This window comes from Podarcis erhardii (assembly GCF_964252035.2).
Source record: "Podarcis erhardii genome assembly, chromosome: 8".
NCBI lineage: Eukaryota > Metazoa > Chordata > Lepidosauria > Squamata > Lacertidae > Podarcis > Podarcis erhardii.
This window is the reverse complement of record NC_138499.1, coordinates 81,248,334-81,272,106: the sequence shown is the minus strand read 5'-3', so window position 1 is coordinate 81,272,106 and position 23,773 is coordinate 81,248,334. Positions and strand designations below refer to the sequence as shown.

Sequence of the window (23,773 nt, the reverse complement as noted above, 5' to 3'; positions counted from 1 at the left end):
GGAGTTGACTGTGGTGTACAGTTTACATGGCAGGCGGGGGGGAGGGGGGGGGAGGAGAAAGAGGAGCATATGAGCAAGACTCCCTTAGATACCATTCTTTTTCTGAATTGCAGTCCTTCCATTAATTGTATATCTATCTGTTGCAAACCCTACACCTGTAATTTGCTACATTTAGAGATACTCTGCTTTCAAATGCAAGTGCAAATGTAATATAAAATGATTTAAAACTGAATATGTGCAGACAAATGTGACCACAGCCAAATTTCATCTGGCCTTGTGGGGTGGGTTTGATGTTATGTCAATCGCAGTTCCTTTGCAATAAGATCATCACAGAGGGAAACACTTCTCAGCAGACTTTTGTTCCTTGCAAATATAGAAATAATAATAATCCATGCATTTTGCAATAGCATGCATGCAGTTTTGGGGATGTAACTGCATTTTGAAGTTTGAGGTTTTAAATAGCTGTATGTGAAATTTTGCTGTTCAACTAGGCATTGACACTATTTGCACTCTTCTGGGATTACAGAGGTCCTTTTGCCTTTTTCAGAGACAGGACAGATTAAAATGTAGTCCGCAATATCATTTAACAAATGTTAAAAACAAATGCTGAAAACAAATGTTGAAAAATAAAAGGCTGAAGAAAAGTAAAGGAGAAACTTGAGTGGAGATACACTTATTTAATTATGATACAGTTGTACCTTGATTCTTGAACGCCTTGTGACTCGAACGTTTTGGCTACCAAACGCCACAAACCCAGAAATGAGTGTTCTGGTTTGCGAACATTTTTTGGAAGCCAAACATCTGACGTGGCTTCCAGTGGAGTGCAGGAAGCTGCTGCAGCCAATCGGAAGCTGCGCCTTGGTTTTCAAAAATCAAATGGACTTCTGGAATGGATTCCATTTGAGAACCAAGGTACAACTGTATCTGTATCTACAGGAAATAGCTTGGATCTAGCCATGCCCACTAATAGGGGGCCACAAACAGTTTTATGCAGAGTAATGTGGCCCTTAGTCTACAAAAGGTTACCACCCCTGCCATGGGCTGTAACAAAATAAGATAAATGGAAGTTTAAGTTTAATGTGAGAAGTGTGTGTATGGTAGAATCATGTTTTCCTAGGAACAAAACCTAGAAAAACCATTCATTCACAATACACTCTTCCACAACATTCTTTACTAGGGATTTGAATTAAACAAATATTTAAAATACATCAGAGATTATCACAAAACTGCACTTCATTAAGACTTTTGAGATTGATACAGTGTTTTTTAAAACTCCAGCTCAATGAGACAATGAAATGCAAGGTCAGGCAGCACTTACTTGTGTTGTGATGATGACACATGTTAAACATCACTCTAATTTCTGATGGTGTAGCTATGGGGTCATAACAATATCTGCTGGCTCTCACTACAGTTCTGTACTGAGCAGTAAATATCTAAATAATTTGTGTAGCTAAAAAACCAAAGTAAAATTGGGTTGTTTTATCAAAATATTAACTGACAGTCAAAATAAGAGTTGTCAAGCAGCTAAGGTTTCAGAGTTTCCTAACACAATATCTTACAAAATTCAGGATATGCTTAGCTTTACCTATATAATGTGGTCAGCTGCACTTTTTAAAAAACCAATAATAATAATAATAATAATAAACTAACTCTCTCTCTCTCTCTCCTTTGAGGGGCAAACATTTATGCCACAGACCCAGGCCGTGGATTCACATCTCAGGAATGGGCATGTTTCACAGGAAGAATAGAGTCTGCCTATCTTATGCAAAGACTTATGGACAAGCCATGTGCTGAGCAATTTTGTGACCACTATGAGCTAGAATGGCCAAAGTTGAAAGAACTTCTTGCCAAGGCTGCAGAGCGAAAGACCTGTTTGCAAAAGATCTCGGAAGGCGTCAGATCAATAATAGCTTCCAGAGGTTTCAAAGGCCCTGAAGAAGATGGTGTCCTTGATCATATGGTTCGGGTGACGACAAGTCTAAGGAGCTCTTTTGTTGCCATAGCTTGTAGGACCGTGTGCCCTGGAAGTCCGCCTGGCATAGGGAAACGCAGGCCTGCTGTACAAGAGATCTTTAGGAAACAAAGAGCCAAGGAAATCAAATCTATGGATAGCAAAGACCATTTTAACAGCTATGAGAAGCTGTTTCAGAACTCCAGAGTTATGTTAGTCTCCAAAAAGAAGGAAAGGCGAGCCAGCCTCCAGCCTTTCAGTCTAAATGTACCTCAGGTTAGCATTGTGGTTCCAAGGAAATCAAGCTTGCTGCCACTACACTTGCTGAGAAGGAGCAGTGTGCGCCCAGGATTCGTCATCCCCAAAGTCCGAATCAACAAGGCACCTCCACCTACTTTCCAGCCGGAGAAAGTCAGGCGGAAAAGCAGTGCCGGTGATGGGGCTTATCTGCAGATTCCTAAGTGGAGGTATAAAGAGCTGAAGGAAGAAAGGAAGAAGGCAGAGGAGGAAGAAAAGAAAAAAGCAGAAGCAGCTCAGAAACAGAAGCAAGGGTCTCCTGTGAAAAGCAAGAGTTGAACTGAGGCTGAGACTCATGATAAGCACTACTGAGATCAATAGAAAAGTCAAGTTGCTGTATTGGGGCCAGCTGAATGACACAATTTAAAGGAGAAGAAATCATCTAGAGAGCGACTGATATGGTAAAGTGTATATACGTCAAGAAATGTAAGGAAAGATTTAGAGAATCTGAACAGGTTTAAAATATGGAAAAGGTAGTTTTCTTGGGGTGGAAAACAGATGTCCCACAAAAGGGGTAATGGGATTAAGCTCCAAGAAGGGAGAGCTAGTCTGGATATCAGACATTTTTCTATACATAAAAGAGTATTAAGCTACAGAGTATGTTTGCAAGGGAAACTAATATTAAAAATAGATTTCATAAGCAGTGGCTTGAGGATAAGTGAAAAGACAAGTCTACGGATTTTGTACAAGTGTATTATGATTTCCCCATCCCCCACACTAAAGTAAAGGGCTTTAGCTTGATGCTTGCTTTTAAGAAAATATGGACATTGTAATGAAATTTCAAAAAACAAAAAACCAAATATTGAAAAGATGCAAAAAATCTCAGGGCATTTTGTAGAAAACCAACTTTATGAATAAAATGTTTGTAAAGCATTTCTTCTGAAAGTTATGTTAATGGAAACAAAAAATGGTATGAAATTATATATTTTGTATTGAATGAGATTTTACTGTTTATTTATAAAAAGTGTAAAAACTACTATGAATTGGGTTAATTTCACAAAATGCAACATTTCTGAGGATCCTCCCCAGTTATTTTTCAGGATTATGCTCAACTTTAGGTTCTCCCACTTCTGTCTTCTGAAACAGATCTGCAGCAAAATTTGCAACTTGCGTACTCCCTGTTCAGGATTCCAGCTGTCACATTCCTCATCCACACCATTTTTATTTATTTTTTGAACTCTCAACAGCCAGTCAGCATGCTGTGGCCACTGAACATTTGAGCATCCTTTGAATCTTTCCCGACTTCTTCCTAAATATGTTTTCTTCTTCTGCAGACCCCTATACCTGCTGTTAGATTCCCAGCTTGCGTGTGGGCAGTGCCATTTTTGCTTTATAAGAAGCTGCACTCATTTCCTGAACATCAGAAATAGAGGGAATGGTACTTCTTCCAAGAAGCTCAAGGCATTTTTAGTACATGCAAAAATTCTATTGAACACCACCATTGAACTTAAAGTGCAAACATAACCATTCTCAGAAATAAACCCCACTGAGTTCAATGAATTTATTGCTGGCAGGGTAGAGATTTGATTCAGTTCTCATTTAAAGCCAAATTTATCAAAACAAGAACTGGAATACAGCAATCCTTTGAAATTCACATGTATCTGAATCTGCAGTGCAGTTTTCCAAGCAGTGCTTACAAAAATGCATGTATATAATTTAGGCAAAAGTGTGCATAAAAAAACACAAAAATGCGAAAGGATTTGCATGAGGGTTTTTTTTTTTAATGCAGATTTGCAGAAATGTGGAGAACTGAATCTAAGATTTGAAAAATGAGAAACAGAATACCAAACTGAGAGACCGTTCCAGCACTACTTCCTGGTCTATATGGGACAGGAGCTTTAGCTAACCATGCATGTTTCTAGTACGGAAGACCATCAACTAAATGAATGCATATACATTTCTGTCCATTTTTTAATCAGTTCTCTGCAAAACTAAATTGCTGATATGTATTAAGTTCTGCTATTACTAAAATTTATGGCATCCTAAAAAGATGTCGGTAATATTTTCAAATGATGCTCTCCCCTTTTTTGTAATTAGAGGGCAAGCTTTTAGATGCCCATGGCAAAACTGCCATATGCATCTTTCTCTTATGCTCCAACAGAGATTATATATTTTTTTCTTCACAGCCAACACATTATATTTACACATCAAATCAGTCAGTTTATTTAAAAAAATCAATTCTTACAAGCAAGTACATGAATTTGCACTTTGATTATCATCTAAAGGACAGGTTCAGCTGAAATGCACTATCACTCTCAGGGATGAATTTAAACAGTAATGTTCAAAGGGTATAACCCATTTGTATGTGTATATGTTATATTTTCAATTATGAGACAATAAATTCTGTTTAAATTATGGCATGCCTTACCTCAGTTTGCTTTGGGACAAGCATGATCTTATGATCAGCTTCTAACACCATGAAATTGCCTAGCCCAGCTCCTACCTTTGCACATTTGACTAGGTCAGCTTCAACTTCGGCCGCCTTTATGGCCAATGCTCCATTAGTGGAGATTTGTAGGGCAGTCATTTGGTTGTCTTCCTCCACTTTCACAAGACATTATTAGTTAGATCAGATGTTTTCAGCTGAAGCGGCTTTTAGCCGCATGGTATTACTTCAGGTCTTGTAATCAGTACGCCAGCAGTGTGGACTCCCCAGTTGTTGGGAAGTGCTGCGGTATGTCCCAATCCACTGGCCTTCCCTAAGATGGTCTGATTTCTATTTTTTAGAGGGGGTTCTGTCGCTTCTGTTTTTTAATTGGTTTATGAGCTGGGAGGGAGGCAGGCTAATATTCCATTTTCAGGTGCTTCGGTGTATGGTTTAGGGAAGTTTTTAATGTTTAATGCTGTTTTGTGTTTTTAAGATTTGGTTGGGAGATGCCCAGATGGGCGGGGTGTAAATGATTTATTATTATTATTACTATTTATTATTATTATTATTATTATTATTATTATTATTATTATTATTCTGTTTGGCGAGTCCAAAAAAACTGAGCAAGTGCCTGCCTTCCACAAGTCTTTGCTCCTGCCTGCGGTCATGTGAGAGGACTCACCCAGACCGCTGTCCCCAGCATCCCACTCCTAAATCTACACTTCAGGTAAGCCAATCGTTCTTTTCAAAACTGTTAAGATGCATGAAGAGAGAGAGACCATTTTCTACAATGCGTTACCTGTATTTTTGCACAACACAATAAATCTGATTCTTACTGAAAACTTCAGGCAGAGCTTATAAAACTTAGGCATTCTATTGATATCAAAGGGATCTTTATGTGCTTGTTCTCCAGTTGAAAGCTATAGTACCCAAAAGCAAATGAACTGAAGAGCTCTGCCAGATGATGTCAGAGGCCCATCTAATCTCCAGCATCTTATTTTTACAGTGGCCAACCAGATACCTATGGGAAGCCCTTAAGCGCGAATTGAGTACAACAGCATCCCCACCTGTGATTTCCAGTAACTGGTATTCACAGGCATATGTTACCTCTGACAGTGGAGGTAGGACATAGGCATCATGGCTGGCAGCTACTGAATGTCTGACCCTCCATGACTTTGTCCATCCACATTGGTTGCCATCACTGCATCTTGGGGTAGCAAACACAAGGAACTAGTTTCCCCCCTGTCCAGTGTTTTCCTATTGGCTTAATAGAACTTTAGCTGTATTGTGCCCAAGAGATACATGGAGCTCAGCTAGCATTGATGTACGTGTGTGTTTTTACAGTGAAGTCAAACTTTGCTTTTCTGTTATTGCTTCCTGAGTTTCAGTCTTCACTGATTTATTAGCAGTGCTATGCTACTACACCTAAAGTCAATATTTGAACTCCCTTTATGAGAAAAGAACCCTAGAAGCTAGCAAGCAAGCAAGCAAAAAATACTGTATCGCACAAATGTATGTTTGGCCACTGTTGAAGGATTTTGACCTTTTTACTTTGAAAGTTGGTTGTGATCTTTGCACAAGACATTATGCAATCGTTTTGTATTATGTCTAGGTATATAGACATACACTCTATTCCTGGATCTACTCCACTGTTTCAAACCCTTTGTAATACTGGGCTACACATTTTTCATCTAGACTTTCCTAAAATGGAAGTCAATACAAACCGTTCAATTTGTTTTTTGTTGCAGTGGCTTTAACTAGTTAATAGTTGTAGTGGTGTCTTATTTTTGAGTACGGTGATACAGTTATATCACCCAGAAGACAATACATAACTGAAGCCACTCAAGTTTCCTCAAACCCAAACCAGAGTCTAATTTTACATTTTACCAAAATAAATAAATATTTTGTTGTTGTCCCCAATGCTTCTGTTCATCCTCCCAAATGTCTATTTAATTTACAGCTTCAAAACAGCATCCAACTATCTGAGCAATAAACTGAACACTGGGTTAATCACAGATTTAAAACAGAACCAACAATTACAGTGGTGCCCCGCAAGATGAATGCCTCGCAAGACGAAAAACTCGCTAGACGAAAGGGTTTTCCGTTTTTTGAGGTGCTTCGCAAGACGAATTTCCCTATGGGCTTGCTTCGGAAGACGAAAACATCTTGCGGGGTTGCTTCCTTTTTCTTAAAGCCGTTAATACCCGGGGATCCGCGCTCCGCAAGACGAAAAAATCACAAGACGAAGCAACTCGCGGAACGAATTAATTTCGTCTTGCGAGGCACCACTGTAATTGCACCCCATGAGCTTGATTTTTTTTTGCGTAATTGTAGCCCAAACATTTTAGCTTTCTTAATTCTTTTCCACACCTATTAGCAACCACTGAGTGAAGATATGTATTGTATTCTGCACTAAAAATAAAATTAAGATAAATTCCTCCCCCACACCATTACACCTCTCCCCAACCAACAAATGTTTGAAAATAGTTTTGTCACCACTTTCTTTTTTTGCAGAATTTAGCATGCAATTTTTACTCACTCTGTTTTTTAATATATAATTTAAAAAATAGTTTTCCAATATACCCCCAATAATAGCCAAATTATAACAATAACAATTTATTGTTTCTGGTTTTACCACTCATAGTGAATGGCAAGGAGCAATACAGGGAGGCTGCATCGCCAACTACTGGAAATTTCCCCCCACTCACATGCCTCTTCTGAATTTCAACTGGTGTGACCTTAGCAGAAAGGACTACTGCTTGCAGATGTCCAGGCATTGGTGTGTGTTGGGGAGGGGGAAACCTCCTGGAACAGAACAAGATATGGCTTGGAGGGCTGCAAGAGGAAAGGAGGATGGGTGAAAACTGGCTGTCCCAACTTGCACAACTAGAAGCGCTTTCCACTAAAGCAAAGCCACCATTGGATATGATCCTTGAAAAGCAAATAAAACTTACCTTATGGAGGAAAGAGATATGACGACTCGGGCCAAACTAACTCTAGCTGTTCCCTGCTTTGCTAAATGCCAACGAAATGGAGAATCAGGTATTTCCCTCATAACCAACAGAACCTTATATAACACACTAACAAATTACCTATGTGCATTTTGGTGCCTCTGAGTTAATGACAAATATGCTCAAACTGTATGTCTTTAAATCCAGAAGCTTTTACCTGTTTACTCATCTTCCTCTAGCATCAAACTAAAGGAACGAAGAGCAGAGCTTTTACACTAGTGGTGCCCTCACTATAGAACTGTCTTCCCAGCAAAGCCTTGCAAGGCCAGTTCTCTTTTAGGGTGGCTAAACAATGCTTTCTCCTCTCCCACCCCTCCCCAAAGATAAATTGTAATTTATGCTCAAACTGAATTTTAAATTGCCTTTCTGTTTGCGATTTCTCTAATTTTCATAATTTGTTTTAATGCTATCCTTATTCGTCTTTGATTGTTGTAATCTGCCATCAGGTTCATAGTTTAGTTGAAAAGTTAGAAGTTAAGGTTGTAAGTCCTAAATCCATTGAAATTAATGGACCTAAGTCAGTCATGCCCATTAAATTTAATGGATTTACTTGGAGTAGAACTAACATTGGATAGAATATTATATGTATCTCACCCAATGGCAGGAAACAGGATTTCCCGTGTGATTCAGTCACAGATGGAGCCTTTGATGGTGAGATTAAGGCAAAGGCACCTGTCCTATTCAGGTACAACTAACCTAATTAAGTTGCCACCAGTCAAACAGCTGCAATGCAATCTTGCAAGCAGATAATTACTTTGGCAAAATCTGGAACCACTGCCAGCACCTGGACTCCTGCTCAGAACTTCCCATTATAAATTTTCCATTCTTTTTAAATTGGTGCACTGTGCAAAAAGTTGTTCCATTTTGTTAAACTTTTCCTGCGTCTTCTAACAGCAGCACAAGACACAGAAATTAAACATAACAGGAGTTTCTTCTAGCATAGAGTGGTGGAAACATTTTTTTCCAGTCTAGTTTTATAAAACTGGAAGCCACTTCTTGTGTGATAGATAGCATCTTCAGTGTGTTCTGTATGTCCTGTACATATTTTCTTTTTTTGGGGGGGCGGTGGGGAGTTTACCTTGGAGATTAATAAGAATTAACTAGCTCAGAAAAAGACATTAAGCGTTGGAGGACACTAGTAGCAGCTGCACAGTGCTGGTGTCTTGTTTCAGCTATTCATCCATTATGCCAGCCCCCCCCCCCCCAATTTAGCCGGAGTTGATGGGAATGGTTGTCGAAAGCATCTGAAGGTCACTAGGTTGATTAAAGCTCCATTATGCACAGGAGCGATATACAAAAGCAGCCCACTCTGTGTTGTAGCGTATGTGTGTGTGTGTGTTTTTCTGCTGCATCGGGGGTCCAAAAAATCCAAGAGTTTTAGTAACACACTAGCAATTCACCTAGTACCATAGCTCCGTACATTTCCAACATATACAGAATAGCAAAAGGAGATGCTGTGCTTTTAATAAATGTTCCCCTAATGAGCTCAACTGAAGAGTTTATTTAAGGATGTTGTTTTTGTTCCAGATTCTTCCAGGTGTCACATTTGTCACATCAGTTGCAGGCTAATGTCCTCTCTGTTTGATAAACCATCACTTGTGGATGTCATCATGCCAGTTGATCATAGTATCATGAGCTCATGGCGAGGCAGCTCAGGTTAATTTCCCCCCCACAGAAAAAGCAACAGTGATTTAAAATGCAGTTATTCATCGTGCTGAATTTTTAAATGGACAAGGCTGCCACAAGGTATTCAATAAATATGGCTCCATTGAAAGCTAATCTAATGTTGCACCTGCCAGATAAATAAGATGCCAGATCTTAAATTCAAAAGCAGTCGGCTTCCTTGCGCAATAGGATGCAAGGTTTAATGCTACATACTTCTCTCTTAAATTTTGCTAAAACCGAGTGGATTCCCCAAGATGCAGTATTAGACTTTTGCGTCAAAAACCACTCCCATGTATCCTTGAATTCAACTCCAGTGATGTTTGTAATAGCAGTCAACCGTGACAACCAAGCAAGCAAACTATACTTCCTCCAAATAAGATTTGGCTAACAATTTTACTTCCAAAACGCAATCCCAAATCTGATTGTATCCAACTAAGTTATACAGGTGGCAACCATTTTGTGTGGTGGTTCCATTCCCAGCCCCCGCACACATCGGCAGCATATAAGCATGCCTCACCACATTACACCCTGCCCACGTTCTGCCCTCTTCTGGGTCCAAAAGGACCTGCGATCACAATCTGTACTCAGAATAGACCCATAGAAATTTATGGACATAGGTTAGTCATGCCTATTAATTTCAATGGGTCTACACCAGTATTTCCCAAACTTGGGTCTCCAGCTGTTTTGGGACTACAGCTAGCAGGACCAGTGGTCAGGGATGGTGGGAACTAGTAGTTCAAAAAGAGCTGGAGACAAAAAATAGGGAAACACTGGTGTACACTGATTTAACATTGAAGACAACTGTATTGCATTACCATGTTTCAAATAGAGGTAATAGGAGTTTAACATTATCCAAAGAATGTATTCAAAACAGTGGCAGGAGGAGTGCTTATTCTTACCACCACAGCATGGATAATTAATGTAAAGTTTTTACGATGCATTTTATGCCAGTAGCAAGGCTGTATAAAATTAGAAGATATTAACAGCCAAGTAGGTAAGTGGATAGGTTAGGATGTCCTTGGTAGTCTTTTAACATACTGTGCTTTCTTCTGTTACAGTTTAGTAATAATGAATCTCTTTTAGGCTTTTATGAATGCAGGATATAATTTAATATTGGAGGTACCCTCCCTCCCCGTGCCACTAGTGAGAAACATTTTAAGGCTGGTCATATACATTTGGCTTGATTGGTCACATGTTTTACAGGTCTGAATGATTCATTAGATACACTTGACAATTAAAAAAAGTAATAATCACCGAACTTGGCATATTTCTTATTTATCTATCACACATTGTTTGGTGATTGCCGCTTTGTGGATATTTGCAATATTTCATGTTGCCATGGTCACAGCACATAGGTCTCTATTCGCCAGGCACAAGTAGTGAACAGGTTCCAATGACCCAAAGACAGTTATGAGTTGCAGTTCTCCAGAAACTTTAATTCAGAGCTATTATTAAGAAAGAACAAGGTGCCGAATACAGTGAAAGGATACTAGTCAGCAAACATAGCCTTGCTCCATTAGGAATGGATGTATCCACTGGTATATTGACCTTAGTCAAAGCAGCCTTGCATGGGCAGCCACAAACACCACCTCCGGCAGATAACATTACCTCTCCCACAATGCTTTTCAAATCACGTCAGTTTATCATCGAGTGTAGGGATGGAAACAAAACTGTCGCAGGTGTATGATCCAGGTATTAAGTGCTGGTTTCAGTGGGTCCAACAAATGAGCAACTGAACTCCAAATAGGACCTAGGTTGCAATGCTAAGCATACTGGAATGGGAGCAAGCACCACTGGACCCAGTGAGACTTCTCATACATTGAAGAGTTGCTCATGTTTTCTTGATGATGTACATAAAGCCCAGTTTGATTTATATCCATAAAATACATCACATGTACAGTTATTGAGATGAGCAGACTTTCAGAGAGTAGATTGCACCTCATGACAATAACATTTAAATTATATGTGTGTGTATGCAAAAGATTTTATTTATTATCTAGCATTCAGTTTTCATTTGTCACAAGGTAGTCATTTTAATGGCACTTCGAGAAAGAAGAGTTTGCCTCATAAGCTACACACGCTGAAACTTGATTTCAAAAAAATGCAGAATTTTTTTCTGGAAACAAATTAGAACCAAGTCATATAAAGCCAATAACATATTTGCCTTAGGTTTCACTTCTTATTGTTCACATGGCTTATTCTGGTCAAGTCAAGTATCTCTAGGACTTTTATGCACAGAAATCTGCACAGAAATCTGATAAGCATATATGTACATGAAATAAGTATAAGGACACTCTTTAACATTTATCTCTTTAGCATTCTATTTCCAGTGGGCAGCCTGATGATTTTGAGTGCTCACAAAGCACGGCATGAAAATGATAGCCTTTTCTCCATCACAAGAGCGATATTCCTCCTCCATACACAGAGTTCCAATTTAGTTACCATGGATAAGCACACGAGAAGCACACTCCATGAATGTTTTCCTCAGCAGAGAGACTCTGCCGCTGAAATGCCTCAAGGGTTTGAAAACATTTTTCACAGTTACATGTGAAAATAAACAAGAGAACCAACAAGAGAACAAGATTGCAACTATTTAGATACAGAGAGCAGCAAATCAACTCCATCTAAAGAACTCTAGGCAGCATGTTGCTCCTATTCACCAACTATGCCCGTGTTGATGAATCGGTGTCTAGGTAGGTAGGTGGGTAGGTAGGTTCTATGGCACAGTGACATCTAGGCCATACTGCACCAAGAACCACATGTATTAGGCAGTTTCTACTCATTTTTCTTTCTGCTCAATCATGTACTCATAGAAGAATCAGGCAACCATGCCTTAAAAGGGGTCGGCAAGGTTTACCGCGCCTGGGCCGGTTCACTCCAGTGGAGATCCCTCTGTGGGCCGGATTGCATGTGCGACTGCGATTTCCAGTGTCTGCACCTGCGCAGACGTGATTTCTGGCGTCTGCAGACGTGATTTCCAGTGCCATGGAAGCGAGTCCTCGGCGGTGCCTTGCCGAGCGGGCAGCTCAGTTTGGGGGTGGCTCATGGGCCGGTTAAACAACCCCCATGGGCCGCTTGTGGCCCATGGGCCTTAGGTCGCCAGACCCTGCCTTAAAATGTGAGAAAAGCATCTAGATTCATGTCTTGACCAAGACATAGAAAGGTCCAGGTGTTGCAGACGAGGTTGCTGAATTCACATACAAGCTGGAGAGCAGTTATGGATGACACCCTAGCAACACATCTTCAGGGGTCAGAGGAATGACCCAATGCAAGCAGCTACCATGTCCAATTTGTAGTTGGGGGGCATTTTTCCACGTGCAGTTCTTCTGTGACACTTGACTGTGAAGCAGATATTTATTTGAAGAGCTTGCTGTTTGACCTAGTTTTCCTAGAGTTCTGTCATCAATTTAGGCATAATGATCAAGGGTACAGAGGTTCCCTCTGTGCCTAATGGCAAGGTGGGCATCTTTAAACATTGAGGAAAATAGTAGTACGCAGCCCTTTGTGAAGCTTTGACTTGTTTTACACACAGCGGCTGAAGAAACCAAACAGACCCCATTTCTGTTTCGTTTCAAAACCATGGCAGTCGTAAAATAATTACACGTTTTTATTAAGCAGTATTTCAATGGGTTTTTATTATTATTAAACCTCTCTCCTCTTGCAGTTTTCTCATGTTATTCGTCATTAAAAATAAATGATTCTTCAAAGCCCAAGGGGAGTGGAAATCTTCCATGGTTGCCGGAAGAGAAATTGTAACAATGATTTATTAGCAGCCAACTTTTTCTGAAGTTATTAGAATGCATTGTAGTCTACAGGATTAAAAAGAAAAAAAAAAGAAGAAAAAAGAATGGTGTGGTTTCACCATTTAAAAAATAAAGTACCTATAAAAATGTAAATGAAATTTGGGTACAGTATACAGAACCAAGTGATTCCGAAGTACAAGGCTGTTTGCATGACCAGGCTTAGCTTTCACCATAATGATTTTTACATCCCCTGCTCCCAAATCTAGCAGTGGATATCCTTATAGGCAGCTGGTGGAGATCTCCAGGTGTGCAATGCAACACTCATCTTGTTCCCCAATGAGTGTAATGGATCTAACAGATATATATGAGAATACACACCACCATCTTGAGACCACTTGCCACACACTAGAGCTAATTTACTCTGCTTGCTGTGATGAAATAAAAGGACAAGTCATTGCCCACCAGTACTTCACACGTTACTGCATTAATATAACATAGATCTTAAATTGCCACTGTAAGATTATTCAAGTTTGTATATGGCGGGATCCTTACTGGACTGCAGGCAGTTCAGATTGCTGTCATGTGTTATTCCTGCAGGCTTAAAATCTGTTTCAAGTTTCTGTACTTTCTGAGCATGTAGAAAGTGTAGCAATAGGTAGACCATCCAATCTTGCCACTTTAATTGGATTCTTGCCTCTTATTGCTCTGTTGTTGTTTTTTTTTTTTTGGGGGGGGGAATGTAGACTTTGGGCCAACCCGTTGGCTCATCTTTGGCTAGGCTGCGACATAAATCTCCTAAAGACCCACACTTTGCAAGAGAAATCTACCCATCTGAGAAATTTCTGGTCCTTTCATATCCTAGACTAAAATAAAAATAATTGCGCCGGCCCTTCCTCAAACATGTTTGAGAAAAAAGAAGAAAATAATAAAAATAATTGCAAGGATGCCCTAAAAGTCTTACTCATACATTGAAAACCTCTCACCGGAAGAGGGCAAGCAAAAAGTAATACACCTCTTCCCCTCCCAATCTAATGCATTCCAGTAGTGCCAAAATCCAGAAATGAAAAAGTTTAAAACAATTATTCAAAGATCTAGGTTTTCCCAATCCCGTTACATTTCTATGACCATATTTTTTTTTATTGGCAGTACACAGGGACATGTTTTTTTCCCAGCTGAGTTGTAGGACTGAAGACTCTTCCCTCCCCACCCCACCCCCTTTTTAACCATTCAAACCATAGGCAATTAAGGCAAAAGCATGAGATACCACTTTCAAAAGATCTGGTAGCACAAATCTCTTAATCATTCCATCCGTAAACACTGTGGCTGGATCCTGGGACAGGAGCTTCATTTGCGAGGTTGGTGGATGTGTTGGTTGACATGTTGTGCGGGAGGATGCTTTTCCATAGAGGGATGCGGTTTCTGATGAGCCACCTGGGCTGCAGCTGGAGGGAAGTCTTTATCACCCTGATTAAAAAACAAACACATCAGAATGAAAAGAAAAAGAAAAAGAGAGAACACCTGTCTCATCTGCAAGTTGTGTGTGTGTGTGTGTGTGTGTGTGTGTGTGTGTGTGTGTGTTTGCTCCAGCCTGACATGCCAGAATGTCAGAGATCCTTACAAACTGTTTCTTGGGCTACAGAATGTGAGCTTGTGGTTCGTATCGGCTTGCCCATTTCACAATATAAACATTTACCTGTTGTTGAAATGACCATGGTGCATACAAACTGCAGCTGACCAGATCAGTTAAAATGAGCTGCTCTACAGGAATCTAGGAAATTGGCTTAAAATGCAGGTTTTGCACATTGTACTACTTATGAAACACATGGCTGCATAACTTGGCAAGCTGATGTGTGTGAATTTGCAATATCACGACGAGAGCTTCCTGGTAGCTGTATACTGCTGTCCACCAAGTGTGGGAAGATGGTGGCAAAGTCTCCATTTTGTGACTGGTGCCCATAATCTTTCTCTAAATTCAAAATGTACATGCTATTCTGCACTATAAAGTGGACAGCAACTAGCCCTTTTCTGACACAGAAACACAGAGTTAAATGATGCACTTCATGCAGGAGCAATTCGGGCACCGTATTTTTCGCTCCATAAGATGCACCTAGTTTTTAAAGGGGGGAAGCAAGAAAAACTATATTCTGCACAGAGCATATAAGCGGCTCTCGCTTTTCTTGCTTTAAACCCTCCCGTCCCTCCTCCCACTTCGCTGAGAAGCCAGCAGAGCAAGAGCGATAGCTGCGCAGCGGCTCTTGTTCTGCTGGCTTCCTAGCAAAGCGGGAGGAGGGACGAAAGGGAGCCCTTACAAGGGAGCGCTGAGCAGAGCCTGGCAGCGGCTCTTGCTGGCTTTTCCGGGAGGTGTGGGAAGGGAAAGAGGGCAGCCAGTCAGTCCCTTCTCCCACCTCACGGAAAAGCCCCCAAGAGCCGCACACACGCTCCGCGCGGCTCTTTAAAGGGAACGCTGAACAGAGCCTGTATGCATCCCAGATGCGAATGCAGGTGGGAGGCTCTGCTCAGCGCTGCCTTTAAAGAACCGTGTGGAGCGTGTGTGCGGCTCTTGGGGGCTTTTCTCCCTCCTCGGAGAAAAGCTCCGCGTGGCTCTTTAAAAGGAGCGCTGAGCAGAGCCTCCCGTCTGCATTTGCTCCATAAGACGCACACACATTTCCCCTTACTTTTTAGGAGGGAAAAAGTGCGTCTTATGGAGCGAAAAATACAGTGATTTCTCCATTCCTTTTCCTTTTGGGGCTTTGTCTATCAGACTATGTGCCTGTGGTCAGCAGCTGTCTTATCTTTCAATCTTTGTACGGCACTTAATATATTAGGGACTTCATGTGTGAATGATGACATGAATTAAAAATGAGAATAGGATACATCAGATCTAAACCAAAAGGAAGTTGAAATTCACAAGAAACTGGCAAAGCTTCCCTTGATTTTAAAACAGTTGAAAATTAACAAAGATGGAAACTCACCCTTGCAATGACTCCGGAAATGAACACAGTTGGTTTAGGTGGACTGGAAAATTAAAGAGGAATATTTAGCTATATAACTGAACAGTGCCATTTGATACAGCCAGAGGGCAAAAAGCCACAACAGATAATTCCAAAGACTTTATTACTCAGACTTTATAATCAATTCAAACGAACACAGCCAGAGACACTCTTGGAAACCAACATTCTCATAGCAATCTCCATGAATTATCTATTCAGCCCATCCTTGCTGTACTAGTTAATGTACCAGAGGTGCAACATGGCTGAGTTTGGAAGATGTATTCTTTGATGTTCCAGATTCAAAATTAAATAACACAGAGAGAATAAAGATGGAACCCCAAATAAGCAATATGACAAGGCAGCAACAGGTCCTTCATTCTACGTTCTCTGGGGTTCAAGTCATCCTCACCTTTTCTTTGCTTGGTGCAATGGGTGGTGGAGAGCTTGTAAGAGGGCAGTGGGAGGAGTGGGTGGGTGGAAGGAACTCGGACTACCTTATCATCTGCTTTAGTGGGAGTTTAAAATGTGCTGTGGCCAGAATGCAAAGCAGTAATCCAGTTGGGTCAAGTTTTAGTAGTACAGTAAACATAAGACAAATAATATTAAATCAGCCTTTAAGGCTAACACTACAGCATCAAAATCCAGGAAACCTAGCTATGACATTTCTGGGAAGGATATTTGATTTACAAACTTTTCAAATTTGTGTTAAGCACTTAAGCACACATGACAGTAAGAAAAAACGAATAGCAAACAACGTGTTAATAAAACATGAAATCTAGTTTCTGCACAGTATTTGCTTGCCATGACATTTTCTGAAAGGCTTCATAATGGCAAATCTGAATTTGAATGATTTCCTCACATATTCTCCCTATGACCTTTCAATTTTCACTGTTCTCCGTCGAACCATGAAATTTTGGGGCAGCATTTTTTTGAGAAGCACTTGCAGCAACCGAATTTATCCACCGGTGCTGCTCAAAGAAGATGTTTGTAATGAAGCCCCTTGGGTCAAAGAAGTATGGGCTGGTTCTCTCTCTGAGACAACTTAGGAGACTTCCACGTGAAAGCCGTTTCAATCTAAGGGCAACCTCTCAGGAAAAGGAGGCAAAAAACCCCACCAAGAACACATGATTCTTCCTCAAGTTGGCTCGGCTGGAAGAAACAAAGCTGGAAAAAGCCATCTCTGACAACCAACTGGTGCCCTCCTTTGTGGTCATGAAGGTGTTTTTGAGTCAGTGGATGCCTCCACTAATGGAAGAGGTCAGGTGACTTTTCAGATTCCCTTTGCTGCCTCAAAAAATCAGCTCCAGAGAGTTGAGGAACCTCCAGAGAGTTGAGGAACCTCCACATCAGAGTGGAAGTTGGCAAGAGGAGCTTGCAGACAGAAGGGCAGATTGACCAAAAAAATAAATAAACCACCTGCCCTTCTATTAGTGGTAAAATTAAAGGGACCCCTGACCATTAGGTCCAGTTGTGGCCGACTCTGGGGTTGCGGCGCTCATCTCGCTTTAGTGGCTGACTTCCAGGTCATGTGGCCAGCATGACTAAGCCACTTCTGGCAAACCAGAGCAGCACACAGAAACGCTGTTTACCTTCCTGCCGGAGTAGTACCTATTTATGTACTTGCACTTTGACGTGCTTTCGAACTGCTAGGTTGGCAGGAGCAGGGACTGAGTAACGGGAGCTCACTCCGTCGCGGGGATTTGAACCGCCAACCTTCTGATCGGCAAGTCCTAGGCTCTGTGGTTTAACCCACAACGCCACCCGCATCCCTTTTATTAGTGGAGACACTGCTAAATCAAAAGCCCTACCATAAGTGCAAGGTCACCAATTGGATTCCACTCCCTGATATAATTTACTTCCCACGTATCAGAGCCAGGCTGGGGCCATGACTTATTGGACCTGCATACAGGCCTGGAATGTGTGTCTCCAAGCAAGTGTCTGAGATGAATTACTGGAAGTGAAGGCTAGATGACGCTTGCTTGCTCTGTTCAAAAATTTTTTTGGGGGTGGGGGGTGGGACAGGTGACTAGTATTTATACCAGGCCTAGTCATTTCATAGCCTTCATATTGCCATAGGGGCCAATATTGCACATCTGTATTTCCTGAAGAAATCAATCTGATTTCTGGTGCAAGACACCAATTCCCTGATTTCGTGATATTTACAGCATCCTGACATCAGCAACGCTGCCATCTCTCCACAAATAGCTGCTAAAAATAGAAAGGGATAGAGAAATCCTGACAGCAGTCTCCCCTCCTCCTTCTCCAATCCTCCAGAGAAATGGAAAGGAGGAGGAAACAGGGTTTCATTCTTTCAATTGCTTTGCATTCTGCTGGCGTTTCACGCATAGTGTAACCTACATTTCTAGTATTTTGTAAGCTATAAATGGCTGCTTTGAGGATATATTTAATCTGATGAAAACCAGTTTGACAGATGTTGTTTTGAAGATACAGCATTCCATGCCTTTCTCTCTAGGCTTTTGTAAATAAATTTTAAAAAGGACTGCCTCCTTTAATGTAGGGAACGCTTGTTTTTAACAAATGCATTTAGCGAATATAAATAGATGCAATTTAAAAATAATAATGAAAACGAAGAAGTGCCACTATAAAACCTAAACTTTCAGAGAGAATATTCTCATTTCAAAATATCATAACATATGGGAAGAAATCCAACACCTGCTTATGATGAAATCTTTGAAGCACTCGGTGCTTCTATTAAGAAATGCACCTGCTGAACATCAATATCTTCAAGGAGTTCATTTATTCTTAATCCTATAATATGGAATTCTAATATTTCATAATACTAAAGCTTAAACAAGGCAGATATTGACATTGCGGAGAACTCGCACAGAAGACTGATTAGTTGAAAAGGCCACTAAACCAGTGTAATGAGATATGAGGAATACTAAAAAGTGTTTTTGCCTTCATCATGTAAGATTTGAGGTCTTTAGTTTCATTATTATTCATTATTATTGTTACAGCGCTTCCATCTCACTTTATAAAGTACTCACACACCACTCTGAAGTCTGTTCAAAGTAATTCACATACATCATTGCAGTAATCTTTACAGCAACTATACGGTAAAGGTAAAGGTACCCCTGACAATTATGTCCAGTCGCGACCGGCTCTGGGGTTGCAGCGCTCATCTCACTTTAAAGGCCAAGAGAGCCAGCGTTTGTCCGCTTCTGCAGACAGTTTTTTCAGGTCATGTGGCCAGCATGACTAAGCCACTTCTGGCGAAACAAGAGCAGCATACAGAAACACTGTTTACCTTCCTGCTGGAGTGGTACCTATTTATCTACTTGTATTGGTGTGCTTTCAAACTGCTAGGTTGGCAGGAGCTGGGACCGAACAACGGGAGCTGACCCCGTCGCGGGGATTCAAAGCGCCGACCTTTTGATCGGCAAGCCCAAGCGGCACAATGGTTTAACCCACAGCGCCACCCGCGTCCCCAACTATACGGTAGGCCAGTATTGTGTGCTTCTATATTCTCTCTATATGTGGCATTGTTATTTGGATGTGGAATGGGGTGTCTGGAAATGCTATGTCCCAAAATAAGCAAGAGTGTGGGTTCGCAGATCTCCATGGAATTCAGGGAAGAAGGACAAAATAGTTAATTATTTTTATAAAAATAGTATGTGCAAATTACTTAGGGAAATAACCCATTGCTCATACCTTTGTCGAAAACGGATAGTGGATCAGATGAAACTTTAAGTGTAGAAATACTTTTAAAAATGACAGAGTTCAAAAAGCACAGGGGAACTGTCAAATATTTTTTTAAAAAATATGGATTTCCCCTGACCTGAGGGAATGTAATAAAAACCATCTAGTTGCTTTGATAAATCTGTAAGCAGGCACCAATCCTATAGGGTCCAAAGAGTGACTCTAGCAAGGGGGTTCTTCAGCTCAACCTCCATTCTATTGTTTTCAATATTTCACCTGATCGACGCGACTTTTCTAATGAGTGGTCCTGAAGGTAAAACAGGTTTGAAATGCTTTGCTGCCACTTGCTGATAATTTGCTTCTCACATATCAAAATCTTCGCTAGCAGATCGGCACAGAATCAAAGCATTCCAAAGCGCTTTGCAAGAGGGAGGGGTTTTTTTGCCTGGCAAGGCTGAAAATATGCAAGGATTTCCACAAGATGGCACTGCTGAGCCTCCGAACTTCGCAGAGATGCAAACAAGCAAACTTAAAAAGACAAGCTGATCCTTTCTTCCGCGTAATTTTAGAACACAGAGTTGCAAATAATGTAATTCTTTGCGAGGGGGGGCAACGTACACTCATACATACGTTTAATTCATAAAGATGTCAATTGGAGAGTTCAATGAATCTCCTCCAAGGAGCTCATGGTGATACACACAAGATTTCTCTTCTTAAATTCACAACAGCCCTGAGAAGTAGGCTGGACCGAAGTCCCATTTATAGGTTCAAAGCACAGTTATGGACACAAAGGACAGCAGAACTACCAATGCCACCGAACAGAAAATTATGAAAGGATTTTTCATGCAAGGTTCCTGACTGCAGGGAGAAGTCTATGTGGGTTTGCCACAACGTCCCCCCCAAAATTCCCATCAATATTTCCAGCTCAATGTGGAAATGCTGGGGTGGGTGATTAAGGGCAGGGATGATGGGGCAGGACTGCCAGTTGCAGCCCAATACCCCTTCTGCATTTCATGGTCACACATGGTCTTTGAATGAAGGAACAGAGCTTCTGAGACTGGGTGAGTGGGCATTGGAATACAGTGGACCCTTGGGTTATGTTACCTTTGGGTAAGGTAACTTTCGGTTTGCAAACGCAGCAAACTGGAAGTGTATACTTCCGGGTTTTGCCGCATGCGCATAAGCGCTCTATTGCACTGTGCACATGCGCAGAAGCGGTGCCTCATGTTGCAGACTTACTGGGGTACATAAGGAGCCCTGGGACGAATTAAGTTCGTATCCGGAGGGTCCACTGTAATTCTTTTTTTTTCCCTAGTACAAGTCCAACACTCCATGCATTATATTGCACAAGCTTTTATATTCACACAAATAAAGACGCAGCTATACAGAAACAGACTCTCAACAATAACTATTTACAAACTGATTTTATAAAGCTTCTTACAGTTAAGTCTTTATGTGCTTTGCTCTAACTTTAAAAAAAAAAAATCAGTCATATGGAAACGAGTCATTGATCCATTTTTCTCAAGCCCACCTCTTAATTCGGATCCTGCGAGGACAATAACCAGACGGAATTTCCAGGTGTCAAGTAGCGATTAATTTTCCTTTTGTCCAGGGGGCACCAACCATTTTGGGCACACATCTCGAATCCTGCAAAAGTGCTATTGGTGCCAGTCACAAAATGGCTATAGTGAGATGTATGGCACAACACAAAATGGCTGTCTCACTTAAATGAGCAGAAAAATAGGACCAAAAAATGCTCTGGGCATCAACTGCCCCAGCAATAGCGGGGAAAGCACCAATATCAACCACAACCACTCACAAAGGGAAACTCTTTCTACGTCTCCTTTGTTCAGAATGGATGAATGCCGAATCCTGGCATGAAATGAATTGTGGGTGTGGCTTTGGGGTGGGGGTTCAACGTAGGATAAACTGAACAAACAGGATCTGAGCAGGAAAACCTAGCAGTCTCTGATGAATTGTAGATTTCCTGCATGATGGAAAAGATAGTGGTAAACTGGCACCGATGGGTGCCATGTTGGAAATCTTTACTTTAGTCGCTTCTGTACTCCCATCTGACTGCTGTCACTGAAGATGGTGACAGCAGCCACAAAATTATAAGACGCCTGCTTCTTGGGAGAAAAGCAATGACAAACCTAGACAGCATCTTAAAAAGCAGAGACATCACCTTGCCAACAAATGTCCGTATAGTTAAAGCTATGGTTTTCCCAGTAGTGATGTATGGAAGTGAGAGCTTGACCATAAAGAAGGCTGATCGCCGAAGAATTGATGCTTTTGAATTATGGTGCTGGAGGAGACTCTTGAGAGTCCCATGGACTGCAAGAAGATCAAACCTATCCATTCTTAAGGAAATCAGCCCTGAGTGCTCACTGGAAGGACAGATCCTGAAGCTGAAGCTCCAATACTTTGGCCACCTCATGAGAAGAGAAGACTCCCTGAAAAAGACCCTGATGTTGGGAAAGATGGAGGGCACAAGGAGAAGGGGACGACAGAGGACGAAATGGTTGGACAGTGTTCTCGAAGCTACCAGCATGAGTTTGACCAACTGCGGGAGGCAGTGGAAGACAGGAGCGCCTGGCGTGCTCTGGTCCATGGGGTCACGAAGAGTCGGACATGACTAAACGACTAAACAACAACAACGTACTCCCATCACCACAGTTTGATGGAAGGTAGCACACAGAGACAACATACTGCAATCTCTCCAATCATTGACCCTTGTCCTGGGCCAGTGGAGGGCAAAAGGGAGTGTGAGTGGTGGTGGAGGATGGAAATGACACTAATTCTGTCCTTTACTGACTTTCCCAGCAAGATTACTGTAATGCATTCTACATGAGGCTGCCCTTGAAGACCGCTCAAAAGCTTCAATTAGTGTAGAACCTGTCTTTTAGAATACTAGCTGCTTCTACAAAGTGGGGCCCAATTTTGAAAGAACTACACAGACTTCCCATTTGCTTCCAAGCCTAATTTAACGTCCTGCTACTTTTGTTTATTTGGTCTCTATTTCCACAGAGTTCAAGACTCAGTAAGAACAAATATGCAGGGCTGAATTACCTCTGAGAAACTGGTTCTGAGGACCATGTCATGTTTTAAAGTGTTTTCAGCTATGTATGTGAGAAACTAGTGAGTATACTACGCTTAAAAAAAAAAAAAGAGATAAATTTTCAATGTTCAAGAGAAGCAAAATATGTTGGAGGCAAGGTTCCCAAGCTTCTAACTGTGGATTGATTCCACTTGCTTCTGGCTTTAAGTGATACAGACTACACAAATGCCCAAATCTTGCTGAAGCCTCCAAGAAGTTCTTCCTCTGTTCCAGCTCTCTCTCATTCATGATTTTATCTGCACAAGCAGAAGGAAGCAAATGCTCTCCTAAGAATTGAGCTGTTCTGTGGGCAACGGCTGAAAGCAAACAGCAGGAGTGAGAAAAATGTTTACAATTCCATGTCCCAAAGGGCCACTGTTTTTTGTTTGCTTTAAGTCACGTTAACTACCAGACCGCAATCCATCGCTGGGACAGTGCTTCTAAGCAGAAAGGCTCAGGCACTAGCTCTTAAAAACAGTAATTCATTTCTGCCAGATCAAAAGATTTGTGTTTACAAGGCATTTGTGAGGCACTATCTAAAGCTATAGGCTATCTCTCCTTTGCAAGAGGGTTTATTTATGAGGCATGTTAAGTTTCTTGATCGCAACTATATACCTACTGGTAATGCCCCCTATTAATATTATGCTAGCTATGTGTGTGCTTTGTAGGTATTGAATTTTTTCTTCCACGCACAGTTATTTTGCCAGTGTACAACTTCCCCCTATCAATGATTATTTACAACAACGGCTTTTCACATGCATGTAATTTTCCTGTTAAGAAGACAGAGGCAGGGATATAAGGCGTACTGCTTTAATTTTCAAATGACCTGCAAATGAAGGGCACTGTCAGGGCCAGACTATGGGTGGCTACACCCGAATCTAGGCTCTGCCTCTCAAGATCAGTCAGTGAAGGTAGAAAAAGCTGTGGTCTCAATTGCTACAAGCAGCTGGTATTGCTCCACAAACTAGATGAAGGTAGAATGACATGCCCC

The 23,773-nt window shown here is 41.2% G+C and overlaps 2 protein-coding genes across 5 annotated transcripts in view; one reads left to right on the top strand and one right to left on the bottom strand.

The window, feature by feature from the left end:
* Positions 1-4,603, top strand: part of ANKRD33B (ankyrin repeat domain 33B) — a 34,904-nt gene extending 30,301 nt beyond the window's left edge. For 2 of the 4 annotated variants that reach the window (XM_081872766.1, XM_081872768.1), the window contains one exon: positions 1,695-4,603. In XM_081872766.1, coding sequence (XP_081728892.1) covers positions 1,695-2,527 — 833 coding nt within the window. In that variant the 3' untranslated portion in view covers positions 2,528-4,603. Of the gene's footprint in view, positions 1-1,673 lie in introns of all 4 variants that reach the window. The other 2 variants (XM_081872767.1, XM_081872765.1) reach the window with 1 other exon arrangement.
* Positions 4,604-13,765: 9,162 nt separating this feature from the next.
* Positions 13,766-23,773, bottom strand: part of DAP (death associated protein) — a 32,626-nt gene continuing 22,618 nt past the window's right edge. The window contains exons 3-4 of the mRNA XM_081873327.1: positions 16,008-16,050; positions 13,766-14,499 (exon numbers count right to left, since the gene is read on the bottom strand). Of these exons, the coding sequence (XP_081729453.1) occupies positions 14,380-14,499; positions 16,008-16,050 (163 nt within the window). The 3' untranslated portion in view covers positions 13,766-14,379. The remainder of the gene's footprint in view (positions 14,500-16,007; positions 16,051-23,773) is intronic.